Here is a 21,883-nt window from a genome sequence, read left to right as displayed (position 1 = left end):
CCTGAACAGTTATGGAAGGACCTTAGACTAAGATTTAAAGGGGTTGTCCCGCGAAAGCAAGTGGGGTTATACACTTCTGTATGGCCATATTAATGCACTTTGTAATATACATCGTGCATTAAATATGAGCCATACAGAAGTTATTCACTTACCTGTTCCGTTGCTGGCGTCCCCGTCTCCATGGCTCCGTCTAATTTCAGCGTCTAATCGCCCGATTAGACGCGCTTGCGCAGAAGGGTCTTCTCCCTTCTGGTTGGTCCGGGCACGAGCGGCGTTCTGGCTCCGCCACCTTCTACGCGTCATCGCGTAGCTCCGGCCCGTCACGTGTGCCGATTCCAGCCAATCAGGAGGCTGGAATCGGCAATGGACCGCACAGAGCCCATGGTGCACCATGAGAGAAGACCCGCGGTGCATCATTGGGAAAGGACCGGTGTCCATCTTTAAAAGAAGATGCTGCGCGAACTGGGAAGGAGGTAAGCGATTTTATTTTTTTTTAATTACAAACAGTATTGATTTTAACAGGGCAGAATGCGGGGGTAGGTTGAAAAAAAAAATTGCATTTCACCGCGGGACAACCCCTTTAACTTAGCTAATTTTGATGAAAAGGATAGTTGTTTTTATTCTTCCACCTCTATTAAGTCATGATTTTGTGATAGGAGAAGGTGCAGTTCACAGTCAGGATGTTGGGTTATAGAAAACCACCTTGATGTTATAATGACAAGGTTTTACCACCAACAATAAGTATAAAAATGGCATATTCTCACCCCTATGAACCATATTACCAAGCAGGCGTTGTGTGAGATGAGTATTACAGTACTTCCTTATATATGGGAATTCTACTGAACACTCTAGTCACTTTTGCTTTGAATGGGAGACATGATGCACAAAAGAACATAACCTAAGAAATTACACCCGTCATACAACTAATATTACTCAAATAAACTACTGAAATATAGAAGAACGGATTCAGAGATGCTCAAAGAGAGAATATGGTATAATATGAGTTGCTATGTAAAAAAAAAAAGTAGTGCAATATGGACACATATTTCCAGATTAGAGTCTTATATAACAAATCTCAACATTTTAAAGAATATTACTAGAGATGAGCGAGCATACTCATCCGAGCTTGATGCTCGTTCGAGTATTAGGGTGCTTGAGATGCTCGTTACTCGAGACGAGCACCACGCGGTACTCGTCTCGATTAAATGAGCACTGACCATTGAATTCAATGGAGCCGGCAATACAGACCAATCAGGGGCAGCTCTCAATGGGCAAACATCGTTCTTCTCTGCCACTGCTGTTACAGCTGTGGCAGAGGAGAACGATCTTTATGCTGACAGTGCGGGGGGGGGGGGGGGGGGGTCTCACTCTTGCCACTATTGTGGCTTAATAGAGAGACCTCGGAGCTCAAAATGCAGCCCTGCATGTTGCTCCTCGCCTGCCCTATCCATTTCTGTGTTTTTTTTACATGACTTTGGTGATTTTCTAAGATTTTCACAAATGAAAACCTTAGCAGAGCACCAGTCATATACAAAAATGCTCGAGTCGCCCATTGACTTCAATAGGGTTCGTTACTCGAAACGAACTCTCGAGCATCACTGAAAGTTCGACTTGAGTAACGAGCACTTGAGCATTTTGGTGCTCGCTCATCTCTAAATATTACACAAAGATGCAAGTTGTATTATAAATGGTCAACTAACCTGGCACTGATATCTTCCCTGCCACTGGATGCTCCATTTCAAGAATAAGACCATTGTGGGCAACCTGTAAAAGTATACAAGTTATTAATAGAGTCACATAAAAAAACAACACATTCACTACATGTAATGGGTGAAGGCTAGAGATGAGCGAGCACCAAAATGCTCGGGTGCTCGTTACTCGGGACGAAATTTTCGCGATGCTCGAGGGTTCGTTTCGAATAACGAACCCCATTGAAGTCAATGGGCGACCCGAGCATTTTTGTATATCGCCGATGCTCGCTAAGGTTTCCATTTGTGAAAATCTGGGCAATTCAAGAAAGTGATGGGAACGACACAGAAACGGATAGGGCAGGCGAGGGGCTACATCTCAAGTTCCCAGGTCCCACTATTAAGCCACAATAGCGGCAAGAGTGCCCCCCCTCCCAACAATTTTTACTTCTGAAAAGCCCTCATTAGCAATGCATACCTTAGCTAAGCACCACACTACCTCCAACAAAGCAATCACTGCCTGAATGACACTCCGCTGCCACTTCTCCTGGGTTACATGCCGCCCAAACCCCCCCCCCCCCACGACCCAGTGTCCACAGCACACACCAAATTGTCCCTGCGCAGCCTTCAGCTGCCCTCATGCCACACTACCCTCATGTCTATTTATAAGTGTGTCTGCCATGAGGAGGAACCGCAGGCACACACTGCAGAGGGTTGGCACGGCTAGGCAGCGACCCTCTTTAAAAGGGGCAGGACGATAGCCCACAATGCTGTACAGAAGCAGTGAGAAATCCAATCCTGTGCCACCTCCATCTGGAGCTGCACATGTGGGCATAGCAATGGGGAACTTATGTGCCACACACTATTCATTCTGTCAAGGTGTCTGCATGCCCCAGTCAGACCGCGGTCTTTTATAAATAGTCACAGGCAGGTACAACTCCGCAATGGGAATTCCATGTGCACCCGCAGCATGGGTGGCTCCCTGGAACCCACCGGCGGTACATAAATATATCCCATTGCATTGCCCATCACAGTTGAGGTAATGCCATGTTAAATGCAGGTGGGCTTCGGCCCACACTGCATGCCCCAGTCAGACTGGGGTTCTTTAGAAGTGGACACATGCAGGTACAACTCCGTGTGGACCGACAGCATGGGTGGGTGCCAGGAACCCACCGGCGGTACATAAATATATCCCATTGCATTGCCCATCACAGCTGAGGTAATGTCATGTTAAATGCAGGTGGGCTTCGGCCCACACTGCATGCCCCAGTCAGACTGGGGTTCTTTAGAAGTGGACACATGCAGTTACAACTCCGTGTGGACCAACAGCATGGGTGGGTGCCAGGAAGCCACCGGCGGTACATAAATATATCCCATTGCATTGCCCATCACAGCTGAGGTAATGTCATGTTAAATGCAGGTGGGCTTCGGCCCACACTGCATGCCCCAGTCAGACTGGGGTTCTATAGAAGTAGACACATGCAGTTACAACTCCCTGTGGACCCACAGCATGGGTGGCTCCCTGGAACCCACCGGCGGTACATAAATATATCCCATTGCAGTGCCCAGTACAGCTGATGTAACGTCAGCTTTAATGCAGGTGGGCAAAAAATTAATTGGATTACACTGTAGGCGAGGGGCCCCAAAAAATTGGTGTACCAACAGTACTAATGTACCTCAGAAAAATTGCCCATGCCCAACCAAGAGGGGAGGTGAAACCCATTAATCGCTTTGGTTAATGTGGCTTAATTTGTAACTAGGCCTGGAGGCAGCCCAGTTAAAATAAAAATTGGTTCAGGTGCAAGTTTCAACACTTTAATGAGCATTGAAACGTATAAAAATTGTTTACAAAAATTATATGACTGAGCCTTGTGGGCCTAAGAAAAATTACCCGTTCGGTGTGATTACGTGAGGTTTCAGGAGGAGGAGCAGGAGGAGGAGGATGAATATAATACACAGATTGATGAAGCTAAAAGGTCCCCGTTTTTGATGGTGATAGAGAACGATGCTTCCATCCGCGGGTGCAGCCTACGTATTGTTTAGGTATCGCTGCTGTCTGCTGGTGGAGAATTAAAGTCTGGGGAAATCCAGGCTTTGTTCATCTTTATGAGTGTAAGCCTGTCGGCACTGTCGGTTGACAGGCGGGTACGCTTATCCGTGATGATTCCCCCAGCCGCACTAAACACCCTCTCTGACAAGACGCTAGCCGCAGGACAAGCAAGCACCTCCAGGGCATACAGCGCGAGTTCAGACCACGTGTCCAGCTTCGACACCCAGTAGTTGTAGGGGGCAGAGGCGTCACGGAGGACGGTCGTGTGATCGGCTACGTACTCCCTCACTATCCTTTTACAGTGCTCCCGCTGACTCAGCCTTGACTGCGGAGCGGTGACACAGTCTTGCTGGGGAGCCAGAAAGCTGTCAAAGGCCTTAGAGAGTGTTCCCCTGCCTGTGCTGTACATGCTGCCTGATCTCCGCGCCTCCCCTGCTACCTGGCCCTCGGAACTGCGCCTTCTGCCACTAGCGCTGTCGGATGGGAATTTTACCATCAGCTTGTCTGCCAGGGTCCTGTGGTATAGCATCACTCTCGAACCCCTTTCCTCTTCGGGTATCAGAGTGGAAAGGTTCTCCTTATACCGTGGGTCGAGCAGTGTGTACACCCAGTAATCCGTAGTGGCCAGAATGCGTGTAACACGAGGGTCACGAGAAAGGCATCCTAACATGAAGTCAGCCATGTGTGCCATGGTACCTGTACGCAACACATGGCTGTCCACACTAGGAAGATCACTTTCAGGATCCTCCTCCTCCTCCTCAGGCGATACATGCTGAAAGGATGACAGGCAAGCAGCATGGGTACCCTCAGCAGTGGGCCAAACTGTCTCTTCCCCCTCCTCCTCATGCTCCTCCACCTCCTCCTCCTCAATGCGCTGAGATATAAACAGGAGGGTGCTCTGACTATCCAGCGACATACTGTCTTCCCCTGCCTCCGTTTCCGAGCGCAAAGCGTCTGCCTTTATGCTTTGCAGGGAACTTCTCAATAGGCATAGCAGAGGAATGGTGATGCTAATGATTGCAGCATCGCCGCTCACCATCTGGGTAGACTCCTCAAAGTTTCCAAGGACCTGGCAGATGTCTGCCAACCAGGCCCACTCTTCTGTAAAGAATTGAGGAGGCTGACTCCCACTGCGCCGCCCATGTTGGAGTTGGTATTCCACTATAGCTCTACGCTGCTCATAGAGCCTGGCCAACATGTGGAGCGTAGAGTTCCACCGTGTGGGCATGTCGCACAGCAGTCGGTGCACTGGCAGATTAAACCGATGTTGCAGGGTGCGTAGGGTGGCAGCGTCCGTGTGGGACTTGCGGAAATGTGCGCAGAGCCGGCGCACCTTTCCGAGCAGGTCTGACAAGCGTGGGTAGCTTTTCAGAAAGCGCTGAACCACCAAATTAAAGACGTGGGCCAGGCATGGCCCGTGCGTGAGGCTGCCGAGCTGCAGAGCCGCCACCAGGTTACGGCCGTTATCACACACGACCATGCCCGGTTGGAGGCTCAGCGGCGCAAGCCAGCGGTTGGTCTGCTCTGTCAGACCCTGCAGCAGTTCGTGGGCCGTGTGCCTCTTCTCTCCTAAGCTGAGTAGTTTCAGCACGGCCTGCTGATGCTTGCCCACCGCTGTGCTGCCACGCCGCGCGACACCGACTGCTGGTGACGTGCTGCTGCTGACACATCTTGATTGCGAGACAGAGGTTGCGTAGGAGGAGGAGGAGGAGGGTGGTTTAGTGGAGGAAGCATACAACGCCGCAGATACCACCACCGAGCTGGGGCCCGCAATTCTGGGGGTGGGTAGGACGCAATCGGTCCCAGGCTCTGACTCTGTCCCAGCCTCCACTAAATTCACCCAATGTGCCGACAGGGAGATATAGTGGCCCTGCCCGCCTGTGCTTGTCCATGTGTCCGTTGTTAAAGGGGTTGTCCCGCGAAAGCAAGTGGGGTTCAGCACTTCTGTATGGCCATATTAATGCACTTTGTAATATACATCGTGCATTAATTATGAGCCATACAGAAGTTATTCACTTACCTGCTCCGTTGCTTGCGTCCTCGTCTCCATGGAGCCGTCTAATTTCAGCGTCTAATCGCCCGATTAGACGCCCTTGCGCAGTCCGGTCTTCTCCCTTCTGAATGGGGCCGCTCGTGCCGGAGAGCTGCTCCTCGTAGCTCCGCCCCATCACGTGTGCTGATTCCAGCCAATCAGGAGGCTGGAATCGGCAATGGAACGCACAGAGCCCACGGTGCACCATGGGAGAAGACCTGCGGTCCACCGTGGGTGAAGATCCTGGTGGCCATCTTCGCAAGGTAAGTAAGAAGTCACCGGAGCGCGGGGATTCGGGTAAGTACTATCCGGTTTTTTTTTGTAAACCCCTGCATCGGGTTTGTCTCGCGCCGAACGGGGGGGCTATTGAAAAAAACAAAAACCCGTTTCGGCGCGGGACAACCCCTTTAAGTGGACCTTGGCAGTAACCGCGTTGGTGAGGGCGCGTACAATGTTGCGGGAGACGTGGTCGTGCAGGGCTGGGACGGCACATCGGGAAAAGTAGTGGCGACTGGGAACCGAGTAGCGCGGGGCCGCCGCCGCCATCATGCTTTTGAAAGCCTCCATTTCCACAAGCCTATACGGCAGCATCTCCAGGCTGATCAATTTGGCTATGTGCTCGTTTAACGCTTGAGCGTGAGGGTGCGTGGCGGCGTACTTGCACTTGCGCTCAAACACTTGCGCTAGCGACGGCTGGATGCTGTGCTGAGAGACATTGGTGGATGGGGCCGAGGACAGCGGAGGTGAGGATGTAGGTGCAGGCCAGGAGACGGTAGTGCCTGTGTCCTGAGAGGGGGGTTGGATCTCAGTGGCAGGTTGGGGCACAGGGGGAGAGGCAGTGGTGCAAACCGAAGGCGGTGAACGGCCTTCGTCCCACCTTGTGGGGTGCTTGGCCATCATATGTCTGCGCATGCTGGTGGTGGTGAGGCTGGTGGTGGTGGCTCCCCGACTGATCTTGGCGCGACAAAGGTTGCACACCACTGTTCGTCGGTCGTCTGCACTCTCAGTGAAAAACTGCCAGACCTTTGAGCACCTCGGCCTCTGCAGGGTGGCATGGCGTGAGGGGGCGCTTTGGGAAACAGTTGGTGGATTATTCGGTCTGGCCCTGCCTCTACCCCTGGCCACCGCACTGGCTCTTCCAACCTGCCCTGCTGCTGCACTTGCCTCCCCCTCTGAAGACCTGTCCTCAGTAGGCTTAGCAAACCAGGTGGGGTCAGTCACCTCATCGTCCTGTTGCTCTTCCTCCGAATCCTCTGTGCGCTCCTCCCTTGGACTTACTCCAATTACTACTACCTGAGTGATAGACAACTGTGTCTCATCGTCATCGTCCTCCTCACCCACTGAAAGCTCGAGACAGTTGCCGTTAGTCCCCAGCCTCATCCCCCGGACCCGGGGAACTTTCCAAAGGTTGGGCATCGGTCACGACAAACTCCTCCGGTGGGAGAGGAACCATTGCTGCCCATTCTGGGCAGAGGCCCGGGAACAGTTCCTGGGAGTCTGCCTGCTCCTCAGAATGTGTCATTGTAATGGAGTGAGGAGGCTGGGAGGAAGGAGGAGCAGCAGCCAGAGGATTCAGAGTTGCAGCAGTGGACGGCGCAGAACTCTGGGTGGTCGATAGATTGCTGGATGCACTTTCTGCCATCCACGACAGGACCTGCTCACGCTGCTCATTTTCTAATAAAGGTCTACCGCGTTGACCCATTAATTGTGAGATGAATGTGGGGACGCCAGAAAAGTGCCTTTCTCCTAATCCCGCAGCAGTCGGCTGCGATACACCTGGATCAGGAGCTCGGCCTGTGCCCACACCCTGACTTGGGCCTCCGTGTCCTCGCCCGCATCCACGTCCTCTAGTCCTACCCCTACCCCTCAGCATGGTGTATTACCAGTAGTGCAGAAACAGAACGCTGTAATTAAATGTGCCGCTTACTGGCCTGTGGTTGGAGGCTGACTTCGCTTACGGAACGCACAGCAGAGCCAGGAAGGAATTTTGCGCAAGCTTGCTGTAACACTTAGCTGGCTGTGTATTAATTAGGACTACTACCCCCAGCAGAGATGCAGTACAGTCAGGATGGTCACAGGCAGCCCAAATATATTTTTTTGTCCCAAATTCTTTTGGAAAAGCCCACTGCCTATATAGACAGTATATGTCTTTCACGTTTTTCACTGTCCCTGCCTCAGCACTACTGGCCCTATACTATGTAAAATTACTGCAGACTGTTTCCCTCTGGACAGGATGACAGCAATGATGTAACGGGCAACGCAGAACCAGGAAAGAATTTTGCGCAAGCCTGCTGTAACACTTAGCTGGCTACGTATTAATTAGGACTACTACCCCCAGCAGAGACGCAGTACAGTCAGGACAGTCACAGGCAGCCCAAATATATTTTTTTGTCCCAAATTTTTTTGGAAAAACCCACTGCCTATATAGACAGTATATGTCTTTCACATTTTTCACTATCCCTGCCTCAGCACTACTGGCCCTATACTATGTAAAATTATTGCAGACTGAGGACGCAATGCTCTGCACGGCCGATATACAAAAAAAAAAAATGTGCAACACTGCAAAAGGCAGCCTCAACAGTACTGCACACGGTCAGATGTGGCCCTAAGAAGGACCGTTGGCGTTCTTGAAGCCTAAAATCACTCCTAACACTCTCCCTATAGCAGCTCCAGCATCAGCAGCACTTTCCCTGAGCTATGTCAGAATGCATCTGTGGCGAGCCGCGGGAGGGGCCGATTTATATACTCGGGTGACACCTGATCTCGCCAGCCACTCACTGCAGAGGGGTGGTATAGGGCTTGAACGTCACAGGGGGAAGTTGTAATGCCTTCCCTGTCTTTCTATTGGCCAGAAAAGCGCGCTAACGTCTCAGAGATGAAAGTGAAAGTAACTCGAACATCGCGTGGTGCTCGCCTCTAGTAACGAGCATCTCGAACACGCTAATACTCGAACGAGCATCAAGCTCGGACGAGTACGTTCGCTCATCTCTAGTGAAGGCATGTGGCATTACTGCTTTCTAAAATAAAGGTTTATATATTAACCCCTTCGGGACCAGCCATGCATCTTTTAACTGTAGTCAAAAAGGGGCATTAACTATGCTCGACACTCGTCCCCATGTATACTCGCTCCCGTACTGTTACACAGGAGCGAATATCGCTGGATCGTTCACAGCGCGGTCAGCAGGAAGGAGGGGCGGCCGGGGGAGAGTTCTCTCCCGCTCTCCCCCACCCCTTAAAACTGAACGACTGGACGATTCTCAACCAGTCATTCAATTACTGCATGCTGTTACATGGGACGATTATCGTTCAAAACCCCGCAGGAGTGAGGGTTTTTTTAACAACCAGAACGATAAAACACTGTGCAACATAATTTTTGCAACAGATAAGCAGATAGGCGGCTTATAGTAACTTTAGTGCGCTGAATTCAAATATGATATCCGTTTTTTTCTGCCGCGTAGGTTTTCCAGTTATGCGGAATAATGTAATCCAATTGCCGTTGTACTTTATTTTTTAGAAATATGCCAGTACAATTAATCCAGTGGGCCCGCCATTAACCTTGCTTTAATAAAAAGAATTACGAAAGTGATTGCGCAACTATCTTGCAATCACTAAACACACCGTGTGCTGACTGAACACTATATAGCCTCCTGCAGACGGCTGGGTCGGATCCCGCTGCGAGAATTCTTGCAGCAGGATGCGAGCCGTCCCCCTGCAGTGACCCAGCTCTCACGTCCTCCCGGCGTCTTGCTCTTCCGGCTATCGCAAAGCCACACATGCGCAGACCAGAGCCGGCGAATCACCAGCAAGGCTTGCACAGAAATAGGACATACCGCGATTTTTTTACTGCGTGAGTTTTTATCTAATACAATCCTATGGCACGGGTGGAAATTCTGCAGGAAATCCTGCTACGGAATTTCCGCCCGTGTGCATTTGGCCTAAGGGTAGGTTTATGTAACATATAGGGTAAGTTTCCACACAGCAGAAACGCTGCGGATCATCCACCAGTAAATTGTAATGAATGAACTGTGCCTTACAGGTCATTGGTTAGACTGGGACTATTTTTCACATGGTAATAACACTATGACTGAGCGGCGCGGATGTCTGAACAACCCAGGCAATTTCCGCTATATCTGCAGACAGTTCATGACAAATACACAGGAGGGAAATAACATCCTTGATAAAGTGCGCCTATCATTAGTATTTGGGAATAAAGCTTGATGACCGAGATAAGAAGTGGCACCGCACATCATCTGCATGTCATGTAACACTCATCTCACACAGTGGCTGAAAGGCAAGAGTAGAACGCCATTCACCATTCTAATGGTACAGTAAGGGCAAAGAGACCACCATACTGACTGTTTTTTCTGCATGACAAATACCAAAGGTTTCTGCAGTAAGCAGAAAGATAACATTCTGTATCCAGATATACCTTCTGCAATAAAACCTTATGCGCCAGATTATCTATTCCTGATTCAATGGGAGGGTTGCTATTGGCCTATGGCTTGGCAGCATCCCCAGGACTACTATGGTGTACACTATTACTACTCGGGCCAATATAGGAAACACTGTTACTACTGGGGCCACTATGGGGTTCACTATTACTACTGAGGCCACTGTGGGGGTCACTACTACCATTGGGACTCATTCCCATGGACGTAAGCACATTTCAGTCATGCAAATGCAATATGTACCAAGGTTTGCAGATCTGCTATACAATCCAGCCTATTAGACCCTCTAGTAGGATAGTTGCCACGGGCATAATAAATTCCACTACATAAGTAGCGCAGTGTAGTATACCAACAATCTTACAATAACATCTTCAAGTACCCTTGAGGAACTCGGGGTCCTTTTAGACCAGCTGATTATCATTTGTATAGACAGGCAGATACATTGCTGGCTCGTTCGAAGGAGAATTGTTTAGGATTGTTCAGTCTTGCATATTTGCTGTATAAGTGACTGAGGGACTGAACGAGCGCTGAGCACAGTGACAGCTTCCCTTTAAGTAATTAATCATAATATAAATTTGGACTTAAAATGTAAGAAAAAAAATGTTGTTCAAGTGCGGACAAGACTTTACTTTAAGATTAAACTTGCCGTAGTACAAATCCCCATAGCGGAGGGCAGACATTGAGCCAACGAGGAACACTGCAATATTTCAGATCCAGCATCTGTATAATTCTGAGTGCAGGCTATGTTTGCTTCCATTCCATCAGATTTCCGTTTTTTGGACTCAAAAATAATGCTGCAGACTGCGCTATTTTTCCATCCAAAAAAAAGGAAACCAGACAGGATGGAAGTATTTGGAAGCAGTCACGTTTTGTTTGAATGGTGGAAAAGATGGATCCATTTTTTCTGTTTGATTTCAGTTTCTATTTTTCAAAAATGGAGCAGAGCGACAGAAACCCTGAGCTGCGCCCTAACGCAAGCGTGACAGCAACCTAGAGGAACTTAACCCAACATTGTGTTTGCCATCGCGTGTTTTCAAAAACGCGTTACATTACTTCAGTGAAACTGCGATCCTAAATCGCGTGTTTCACGTGTGTCAGAGAATCGCGAGTGTTTCCCATTGATTGTAATGGGAAACATCACGTTGCACTCGCATGCACATTTTTATACATGCGTTCTGTGGATTTTTTTCACGCAGTTATACATGCGTCTGATCGAGCCCTAATAGAGGAAGAATACCGTACACCACAGAGAAGAACTCAGGGATCCCTAATGTCGAACTGTCATAAGATACCATCTTTGCAAAACATAATCTTGTCACATATCTCCCATGTTTGAGCTGCTTTTATTAACTATTAGTGCCATTATTAGACAGTAGAAAAAGCCACTCAAGTATGATACTGATCTTGTACTCTGGAACATCGGCCCATTTAATCCCACACTGAACGCCTTTGGGATGCAATGGAGCATTGACTATGATCCCGGACCAATATTATTGGCTGCCCCTCTTATGCCCCTCGTTATACTGATATAGCTACCTTACATAAGATTAACCCTTTCCCTCCCCATGACGTAAGGGTACGTCATGGGAGCGGGGTACTTCCCGCAAAATAACGTACCCTTACGTCATAGGGATAAAGCAAGATCACATATGATCTCGCGCTATCCCGCAGCGGGAGCCGGCTGTCAGTCACAGCCGACCTCCCGCTGCAACAGCAGGGGTGCATCGGAGATGTGCCCCCCCGCTGTTAACCCCTTTCCTGCTGCGATCTACGTAGATCGCGGCATGGGAAGGGTTCACAGAGGGAGCGCGCTCCCTCTGTGAAGTTGCCGGGCTCTCACGAAATAATCGCGTTCTGTGTTGCCAGTGCCTGAGATCGCTGTAGCCCTGCCATGCCTTATCACAGCGATCATCAGGGCAGTGTTGTAAATCCCTCAGAGGGACACAAGTTGTGTAAAAAAAAAAAAAGATTAAAAAATGAATTTAAAAAAATGTAAAAAAAGTTAAAAAACCCCCTTTTTTATGCTTTTTCTCATATTAGCAAAAAAAAGGTAAAAAAAAAAAAAATTAAAACCCCACATTTTTGGTATTGTCTCGTCCTTAACAATGCATACAATAGGCTGCACATGCTTTTGACTGTTCACGGAAAAAAGCGTAAAAAAACGCTAAAAAACTGAGACAAAATGCAAATTTTTAGCATTTTGTCTCCCTAAAACGCAATAAAAGTGATCAAAAAAGCCGTACCCCAAAATGGTACCAATAAAAAGTACAGCTCGTCTCGCAAAAAATAAGCCTTCATAGAGCTCCGTACATAAATAATAAAAAAGTTGCAGGACTTTGAATGCAGCGATTTAGAAAAAAAAAGATTTCCAAAAAAAGGGGTTTTTTTGCAGAAAAGTGGAAAAACGTAAAAAAATGTAAGAATTTTGGTATAGTTGTAACCGTACCGACCCACAGAAAAAATGGATTGTGTCATTTATGCTGCATGATTAACGCTGTAAGAAAAAAAAAATCTATGGCAGAATTGATGCATTTTCTCTCCCTGTGAGCATAAAAAAAAATAATGAAAGTTTTACAATATAGTCTATGAACCCAAAAATGGCACCATCAAAAACTAGAGCTCGCCACGCAAAAAACAAGCCCTTTTACGGCCACGGCGACGAAAAAATAGAAAAGTTATGACTCTTGATAAATGGAGAAGAAAATCCGCCAAAAATCGTTGCGTCCTTAAGCCCAAAATAGGCCATGTCCTTAAGGGGTTAAAAACATGCAGGCTAAATAAAGGGAATGTGTCATCAGAAAATGACTTATTATATAAATCCCATTTTTGTGTTAAACATTTTTCAAGAATTTTTTGGTGACTTTTAAAATTTTTTTGTAATAATCACATTTTTTTAACCCTTAAATCTTGCATTTTTCACACTGACCACAGAGCTTAATAATAGGCTGATGCTTTCTGATTAGAAAAGAAAACGTTGTAGCAGTCGTCTCAGTAAGATCACAGGCAGGATTACACCGAGAGGTGACACCTCTATATAACACCAGATACACCATTCACGATAGGTGATTAGCTGTGACTATTTACTTCCCTTCCAGCACAATAACCTCTACACAGGTCATAGAGCATGTCTAGAATGGTCTACCATACAAGTCAACGGGTCCCCTTCTGTCCATTGTGTGAATGGCCCATGAAGCTGCTGTAAAGCATATCTCTAAATGCTGTTAAATATAGCTTAGGAAAGATGGCCACCCCCATAGTCATGTATAGATAATAGAATAAAAGAATTCTACAACGGGAAAATAAAATCAGATTTGAAAAATGTAAAATGTACCTCTATCTAGTTTTAATTAATAATTTTAAAAATTGTAATACCTTCCCCTGAAGTTCATCCAATTATCTTACAGCATTGAATCATAAGGGCTCAGTCAGACGGGCGTTTTTTACATTCATTTATTCACATATGAAAAAAAACTCACAATGCGCTCGTAAAAAAAAGGCGTGACCACGTCCATTGACACCCCTATGTTCTATCTTTTGTAGGTGCAAATTGTATGCTCATGTAAAAATCAGACATGTGACCGCTACCATTAAAAAGGATTGGTTCTATATACAGTAGATGCGAATCGCAAACGCAGAAAACACCCATCTGACTGGGGCCTAAGAAGGCAAAATTACTTTTCATTATTGAATAAAAATTCTTCCCAGGTTTAAGGCTACTGTAGCAGTAAATGGGGCGGCCCATTCCATATAGTCCATTGCTTAGGGTTAGATGTCCGACAATCTCATGAATATGATGTTTGTGTGTTCACATATGTTTGCAGTGTAGATATTAGTAGAACAGAAAGATTCTGAACTTACACCTCACACCTCATTAATTGTTAATTACTTTGTCCCTCTGCAATGTTTGTACATGTATTCTCTAAATTGGAAAATGCTGCGGAATATGTTGGCGCTGTATGCAGCTGCAAGAAAAACTAAGTAAACCTCTTTGAATTACACGGATATATGCACTGATTAGTAATAAAATATAGTCTAATCCTAGATACAATTCCAGGGGGGCAAGTACTTAGGGACAGGGGTTGCGGGTAACTTTTAGGGACTTCCAGTACCCGGACCCCAGTTCCATGACACCACGGTTAGACAAATTGTCCACAAATGGAGAAAATACTTGCTACTCTCCCTAGGAATGCTAAGATCACCCAAAGGGCATAATGGGCAATCATGAAAGAGGAGGGAAAGAACCCAAGGAAAACAGTGAAAGGCCTAAAGAAGACTGTAAACTCCAAAGAACTCAAAAACAGTGAACAAGAATAGTTTTCATGAAAGACACCAGAAAGAAGCTGCTGCTTTCCAAAAATGACATCACAATCCGTCTTAAATTTACATTAGACCACCTGGATCTTCCACGATACTTTTGGGAAGTTGTTCTATTGATAGATGAGACAAAAGTAGAACTTTTTAGCAGAAATGCACAATGCAATGTTTGGAAGGAAAAGAACACTGGACACCCAAACCAAAACCTCATCACAACAAACTGGAGCATAAAAAAGTTCAACTTGAGCCCCAACTGTACCCCTGAACATCCACACCACCCAAGGTATTTTGTATTCTTTCCGACTGTGGTTCACCCGAAGAAATACACACATTATATACAATCAGACAGCATATTTATAAGAGAGCCTTAATAACATGACGGCTTAGATATAGCAGCCCCACTCTAGCAACCGCCATAAGATGCATTCCCCATAGTCACCATATAATAGTCAGATACCATTTTTACACAGTGATAGTGATTACAGTGCAGTTACCTCCAGTGATCACAGGCGACTTCCTCTCTGATTGGTGTTGTGCACTTTTTTTTTTCTTAATCCAGCCATAAAGATTCAAGGCCCAGCAATGTAAGTAGCGAGGGGGGCCCAGAACTTAAGGCCCAGGTCCCAACTGTGACCCCTGCTGCTACGCCACTGCCAACAATATTTCATGGTGGAAGAAGCATCTTGATGAATGCCTTATGGTCATTGAGGGAACTATGAATTCTAAGGTGTATCATAACATTTTACAGGAGTAAATCAAATAAAGAATGGCAGAAAAAAAAGAAGACTTTTGTTTTGAAATGGCCAAGGACCCTAACCGTAGCCTGAAAAGAGCAGAACACACACGGCATCCCAGAAATATTGTTGCAATAAAACATATTTGCAGGAAGGAATGGGTCAAAATTATTTTTTAACTCTTTCACAACCAAGAGTCATTGATGTTCCTGTGTCCAGGTCACAATCTGCAGTTCTGGCATTCCTACTTCTGAAAAATCATAACTCTTATTTTTATTTTTGCAGTGACATGAGGGCTTGTTTTTATCGGGACGAGTCGTATTTTTTAACAGTACCGTTTAACATACGGATATAGCAGATTTTAACTTGACTACGATAAACAAAAAACAATTGCTCTTTCATCTTAAGACCTCATTCAGGCAAGCATTTTTTTACGCACAAATAGCCGCGCAAAAAGATTGCGTCTATTAGAACCAATGGTTTCCTATTGAAGCGTTCACATGAACGATTTTTAGACGCTCAAAATACTCACATCAGCAAAAGATATGACATGCGTGTCCACAATGCACGCATCTATGGTCCATGCTGCGAGAAAAGATACGACGTGACCTATCTTTAGTGCGTGTTGCACAGGAGTTACCATTGACTTCTATGGGAGCTGGATTAACACGCAGCACGCACCACAGATCATGTAAATGAGCTCATTATGCGCAAATATAGATCACACCTTCTGCTTCATTCACGCAATTTTTTCACACACGAGTGGCAATCTTTTTGCGTGGCTTTTTGTGCGAAAAAAAAAAAAACACGCTCGTCTGAACGAGGCCTAAATCAACAAAAGTTTTTGTAAAGTAATTGAAAGGGTGAACAAACTGTGGCATAGCGGGTTATCATAAAGCCTTAAAATCAGGTTAAACTTTTTTTGCATCTGTGCCATATAATGTATTAGAAAACTTTTAAAGGGAACCCCTCATGTCCCTACAGCACCTAAGTTACGGTGCTGATAGGGGAGGTGACAGGGACCCGGGTGATGTATTTTTAATACTCACCCGCTTCCGCAATCCACCAGTATTCTCTTCGGAAAATCGTGTGTCAGGAAAATCTGACACTTTCCAGAGTCCCTCGTGTGCACTCTGTCATGCAAGTCTATGGGAGAGGGCATGTACGGAACGCTAAAATGACTCACATTTTCCAGAGCCACACAATCTTTGGCGGAGGATAGCGCTGGATCGCAGAAGCGGGTGAGTATAAAAAATACATCACCCGGCTCCGTGTCACTTTCCTTAACAGCACCGTAAGTCAAGTGCTGTTAGTATGTGACATGTTCCTTTAAATATTTCCACATGGGTTTCAATGAGATAAAAAACACAATTACACCAATTTGGGCGTTGTTTGTACAGCATTCACACTGCAGTATAAATGACGCTATCTTTATTCTCAGGGTCAGTATGATTACACGGATTGCAGACTGCACTATTTTTCCTTCCAAAAAAATGTAGACCTACTGGAATGGAAGCAAATGGAAAACTTCATTTTTGTTTTCCTTGAAATGAATAGGAAAAAGATGGAAACTTTTAATTCCATTTTAATTCTGTCTTTGTTCCAAAAACAGAACAGAGACATGGAAAGCCCTAAAGGAGCCCTAGCACAGGTGTGAATTCAGAAAATTTGGTCTTAGGCCTCGTTCAGATGAGTGTGGTTTTATACGCTGCTACAGCAGCGTGTAAACCACGCTGCTGACATTCAGGAATTATGCGGTGAATGAGTTGCTCCGTGCTCTGCAGAGCAGCCCGTTCACATGTCCATGCTGCGAACAGAGTGCTGCCGTGGATCCCATAGGAGCCGATGGTCAGCACCATGGACAGCGGCACAGCACGGAGCTGACAGGTGAGTCGACATTCGCTGTCCTATCTCTTTTACCAGCGCAGATTCTGTGCTGGTTAAAAAGCTCTGTGTGAGGGCTTCCATAGCTACCTATTGGTTGCTGTGGAAGCGTGGTTTACATGCTGCTGTAGCAGCTTGTAAACCGAGCTCATCTGAGCGAGTCCATATAGTTATCTAAGTCAATCAATTGTAGACAATTAGGGGAGATGGAACAATACCTCTGCAGCGCCACCTATTCGATTGCAGCATTCCTGCAAATCAATGTCAGACCCTTTATCTCCTTAAAGATGAGTTCCTTTTTTAAAATCACATTTTCTTTTTTTCCTTCCCCCTTTTAACAAATCATAACTCTTTTATCTACATTAATATAGATGTCTGAGGGCTTATTTACAAGTTGTGGTTTTCAACAGTACTATTTAATGTAGTGAAAAGCTTAAAAAAATTCAAGTGGAGTGAAATGGAAAAAAGACAAAATTCAGCCATTTTTGAGGGGTTCTTGTTTCTACGACGTACACACTGCAACAAAAATGACCTGATAACTTTATTCTATGGGTCAGTACAAATACTACGATATCAAACTTATATAGTTTTTTTTTGCTCTACTACTTTTATTATTTTTACAAAGTTATTTAACTTTTACAATTATTTTCTGCTGCCATCTTTTGACAGCCATAAGTTTTTTATTTTTTCGCCGACATAGTTTTGTGAGGGCTCATTTTATGCAGGACGACCTGTAGTTTCCATTGGTTCCATTCAGGAGTACATATGACTTTTTGATTGCTTTTTTAAACATTTTTTTTAGAGATAGGGTGACCAAGAAAGCGCAATTCTGGCGTCCTTACAGACGCAGCGATACCAAATATGTATTTTTGTTTTTTGAGGAGACAAGAACTTGTGATGGTTTGATCACTCATGCAGTATGAGGTAATGCCATACCATTACATTATACCGCAATCTGACAGCCATTCTATCAAACCATGCCATAGGCATGGCTTAATATGCACTCTGCAATGGCAGCCCTGGGGCCTTTCAGAAAGAGCCCGGCTGCCATGACAACCAAACGGCAGCCCACGATCTCATTGCGGGGGGCTGTACTGGACTCCCGATCAGTCGAGGCATTTAAATGCTTTAAAATGTCCTAATCTGAGGAGTCTGAGGAGCTGTGTTTCATATTCAGCAGTCCCCCATTTCTGTGCTATCCCCGGCAAAGTCAGTGCATGCACAGCCAGCATGACTCTTTTCAGAAGGTGGTGTGCGTATTCGCATTTATCTCTGCACACAGTCTTCTAAAAAGAGTCACGTTGGCTGTGCATGCACTGACTTTGCCGGGAGACACAGTAGGAATAGGGGACTGGGTGAATGTGAAAAGAGACACCCGGATGCCCCGTTATCTAAACTATAAGTACCATAACTTAAAGGGGTTATCCCGCGAAACAAAGTGGGGGTATACACTTCTGTATGGCCATATTAATGCACTTTGTAATATACATCGTGCATTAATTATGAGCCATACAGAAGTTATTCACTTACCTGTTCCGTTGCTGGCGTCCCCGTCTCCATGGTGCCATCTAATTTCAGCGTCTAATCGCCCGATTAGACGCGCTTGCGCAGTCCGGTCTTCTCCCTTCTGAATGGGGCCGCTCGTGCCGGAGAGCGGCTCCTCGTAGCTCCGCCCCATCACGTGTGCCGATTCCAGCCAATCAGGAGGCTGGAATCGGCAATGGACCGCACAGAAGACCTGCGGTCCACCGAGGGTGAAGATCCCGGCGGCCATCTTCACAAGGTAAGTAAGAAGTCACCGGAGCGCGGGGATTCGGGTAAGTACTACCCGGTTTGTTTTTTTTATCCCTGCATCGGGTTTGTCTTGCGCCGAACGGGGGGGGGGGGGGGGGGCTATTGAAAAAAAAAAAACCTGTTTCGGCGCGGGACAACCCCTTTAATTTATGGTGCTTATAGTTGATGACAAGTTCTCTTTAAGAAAGGGGGAGTTGATTTAACATTTTTGCATTTCTCCCATTAGCACCTCAGTAGGCACTACTCCCTCATGTATCTTTCCAATGCTCAAATTCTTCTTTATAAATACATTAACTAAATATTTAATTCTAGACCACCAAACCTATTGTTTTTAATATGAAAAAAAAAATCAGTCTTTAGAAGAAAATTAGTTCCATCTCTGAATCTGCAATTACATGATGTACATCTAGGAAAATATGTTATGGTAAATAGTTTGGAATCCAGTATACAGAGCATATAATACGAATAGAAAATATGCTTTTCCAAGTACAACATAAGTGATTGTATCTATCAAGTAAATCATAGTTCAAATGCTGCTATTTTCAGCAGTACATCACTTACAGATGGACTCCATATTTCCCTGAGAAAATATGTGCTTCAAAAAGGTTGCAAGTATATAACAGTAAAAATTTCCTTGAACACTATTTTGACCACTCACAGCGGAATTGCTTAAGATCCTCAGAGAAGTTTATAGATATTTATTTTTAAATGGTGTGCATTATATTTGGATCAAGTTGTAACGGCTGAACCAAAGCCAAAAATAACAATTTAAAATAAAAAAAAGATAAAAACGCCTTTCATTTTCTCTAAAGCATATCAAAAATATCGAACACTAGTAAAACAGAATTTCTCATGATTCCTTTCTCATGACTCAGTTGACCATATTACAGAAACAATGGGTGCCAGAAGAAAGGTTCAGTTGCCCCATACTGCACTGGCCATACACATAAGAGATCCGTCTCCAAGCTCTCTCCATAGATATAGATGCTCAGTATGTTTATTTCACCACACAAAGGTGTCAGACTTCCCTGGCAGTGACTTATCTCCTCAGTGATACTGAAGTCCAACTTACATAATTATTGTTGCCCTCCATGACAGATGTTGGGGTTCGCTCAGGATTTAATCTCAAATGTATCAACTTTAAAGGGGTTGTCCCATTTCTAGCCATTTTACTGCAGGAAGCAGACAGCTCTGTACATTGTGCAGTGGCTCATGTTGGTACTGCAGGCTGAGCACAATTCAGTTCAACAGTACCAGCCCGGGCCACTGTTCATTGTATGGAGCTGTCTGCTTCCTGCAGCAAAACAGAAGTGAGACAATCGCTTTAATGTCTGACCTGTAAGGTTATAGATTGATGATTACTGGTAGTAAAGTCGAATGTTGATTCAGCGATGATTGCAATTAGCAGGGATCAGAATTTACTTGCTTGATGACAAATTGGTCTATGCTTAGGTGGTTTGTGCCTTCCTGTAAATCAACTGGAGTTTGTAAATATAAATGCTAGAGCTTGATGAATTTTAAGTTTATAGGACGAAACAGAGCTGCCTAATGGCACCTCAATAACTTCACATTGGTTTATATTGTTCTGTCCAACTGCTACTTGGATGCTCCTACCCTGTGGCAGTCACTGCACTGGTTGCCAATCCACTATAAAATACAATTTAAACTCATTACTCTCACCCACAAAGCTCTCTGCAGTGCTGAACAACTCTCTATCTCGATCCTTACCTCTCTCCACCAAGCTACTTGTGTTCTCAATTTGAATCTCTCACTACTGTGTCTAAGACTTTTTTCTAGTGAACCAGTTCTCTGAAATGTACTGCCTCAGCCAATCAGGTTGAAGGGGTTTTCCATGCAACCCTGGCTGTCATTGCCGGGTTATACTGGGGTCAGAGTGAAAGCAGCTTCTCCGACCCCTGTGTAGTGGTCAGCACTTGTAATTGCAGGCACAGCTCTCATTGAAATCACCCCAGCCTGCAATTATGAGCGCTGACCACTACTCAGGGGTCAGAGCACTGGCTTCCGCTTCACCCAGGTGGAACCTGGCACTGACAGCCGGTGCTGCCTGGAAAACCCCTTTAATCACCAATACCCACAGTTTTTAGCCCTGAAAAGACATCTCTTTAGGGACTTCTATCACATTCAATCCTTCAGGTTCTCTCTCAGAACTTGATCCCTTCATCTAACACTAACCCCCCTACACTTCACGTCTGTGCTCACACAGATACTGGCTGGATGACTTGCTCATGCAGTTTTATGTATAACAACCTATAGTATTCTATATAGCTAAAGATGGATAGACCATTGTACAGAACATGCAGTTTTACCTCCTGTATCACTCCTATTTTCCACAGGTTGTAAGCTCTTGTGAGCAGGACCCTCCCTACTATTGTTTAAATTGTCTATTAATTTAACATTGTATGCAATGTCTGATTCTGTCTGTTCCTGTACTCACTGATTTGCAAAAAGCGGCAGACGATTTTAAAGCCATATGAAGATTATTATTAAAGTCGGTATTTTACATTTATATTCTATATCAATTATCCCCAGTCACTTACTGCTCATATTGGCATTAATAACAAGTACAACATAAGAAAACCCACATTATAGGATAGAGCGGGTCTGTCTGTCTTGTGGAAGACAAGGTGGAAACTAACTGGCAGTAAATCAATTATTGACATTACAGAGAATATCCAGGGTGACGACTCAAAGGAATGTAACTCCATGTCACAGTTTACTGGTTGTGACCCACAGGGAGAAAATAGTGTTATTAAACTAAATGGGGCTTATTTACTATCGCAAATTTGACAGTTTTCTGGAGCAAATTGCGTGGCCTAAATTGTGCTAAAAATTATGGTGGAAACTAAGCCAACTAAAAGGTGTTCTAAACTTCTGTAGTGGAAACCCAATATATCTATATTCTGGACTGCGGACCTTTG

General features: G+C 45.4%; 1 protein-coding gene across 3 annotated transcripts in view; it reads right to left on the bottom strand.

Annotated features, from left to right (window-relative positions):
- SUGCT (succinyl-CoA:glutarate-CoA transferase) overlaps positions 1-21,883 on the bottom strand; it is a 992,617-nt gene that overhangs the window by 150,299 nt on the left and 820,435 nt on the right. For 2 of the 3 annotated variants that reach the window (XM_066584998.1, XM_066585000.1), the window contains one exon: positions 1,701-1,764. The exons of the other annotated variant lie outside the window; for it this stretch is intronic. In XM_066584998.1, the coding sequence (XP_066441095.1) occupies positions 1,701-1,764 (64 nt within the window). The remainder of the gene's footprint in view (positions 1-1,700; positions 1,765-21,883) is intronic. 3 annotated transcript variants of the gene reach the window in all.

The sequence above is a fragment of the Eleutherodactylus coqui genome, chromosome 12 (genome assembly GCF_035609145.1).
Source record: "Eleutherodactylus coqui strain aEleCoq1 chromosome 12, aEleCoq1.hap1, whole genome shotgun sequence".
Classification (NCBI taxonomy): Eukaryota; Metazoa; Chordata; class Amphibia; order Anura; family Eleutherodactylidae; genus Eleutherodactylus; species Eleutherodactylus coqui.
Note: the sequence above shows the minus strand (reverse complement) of the source record. Positions and strands in the feature narration are given on the sequence as shown.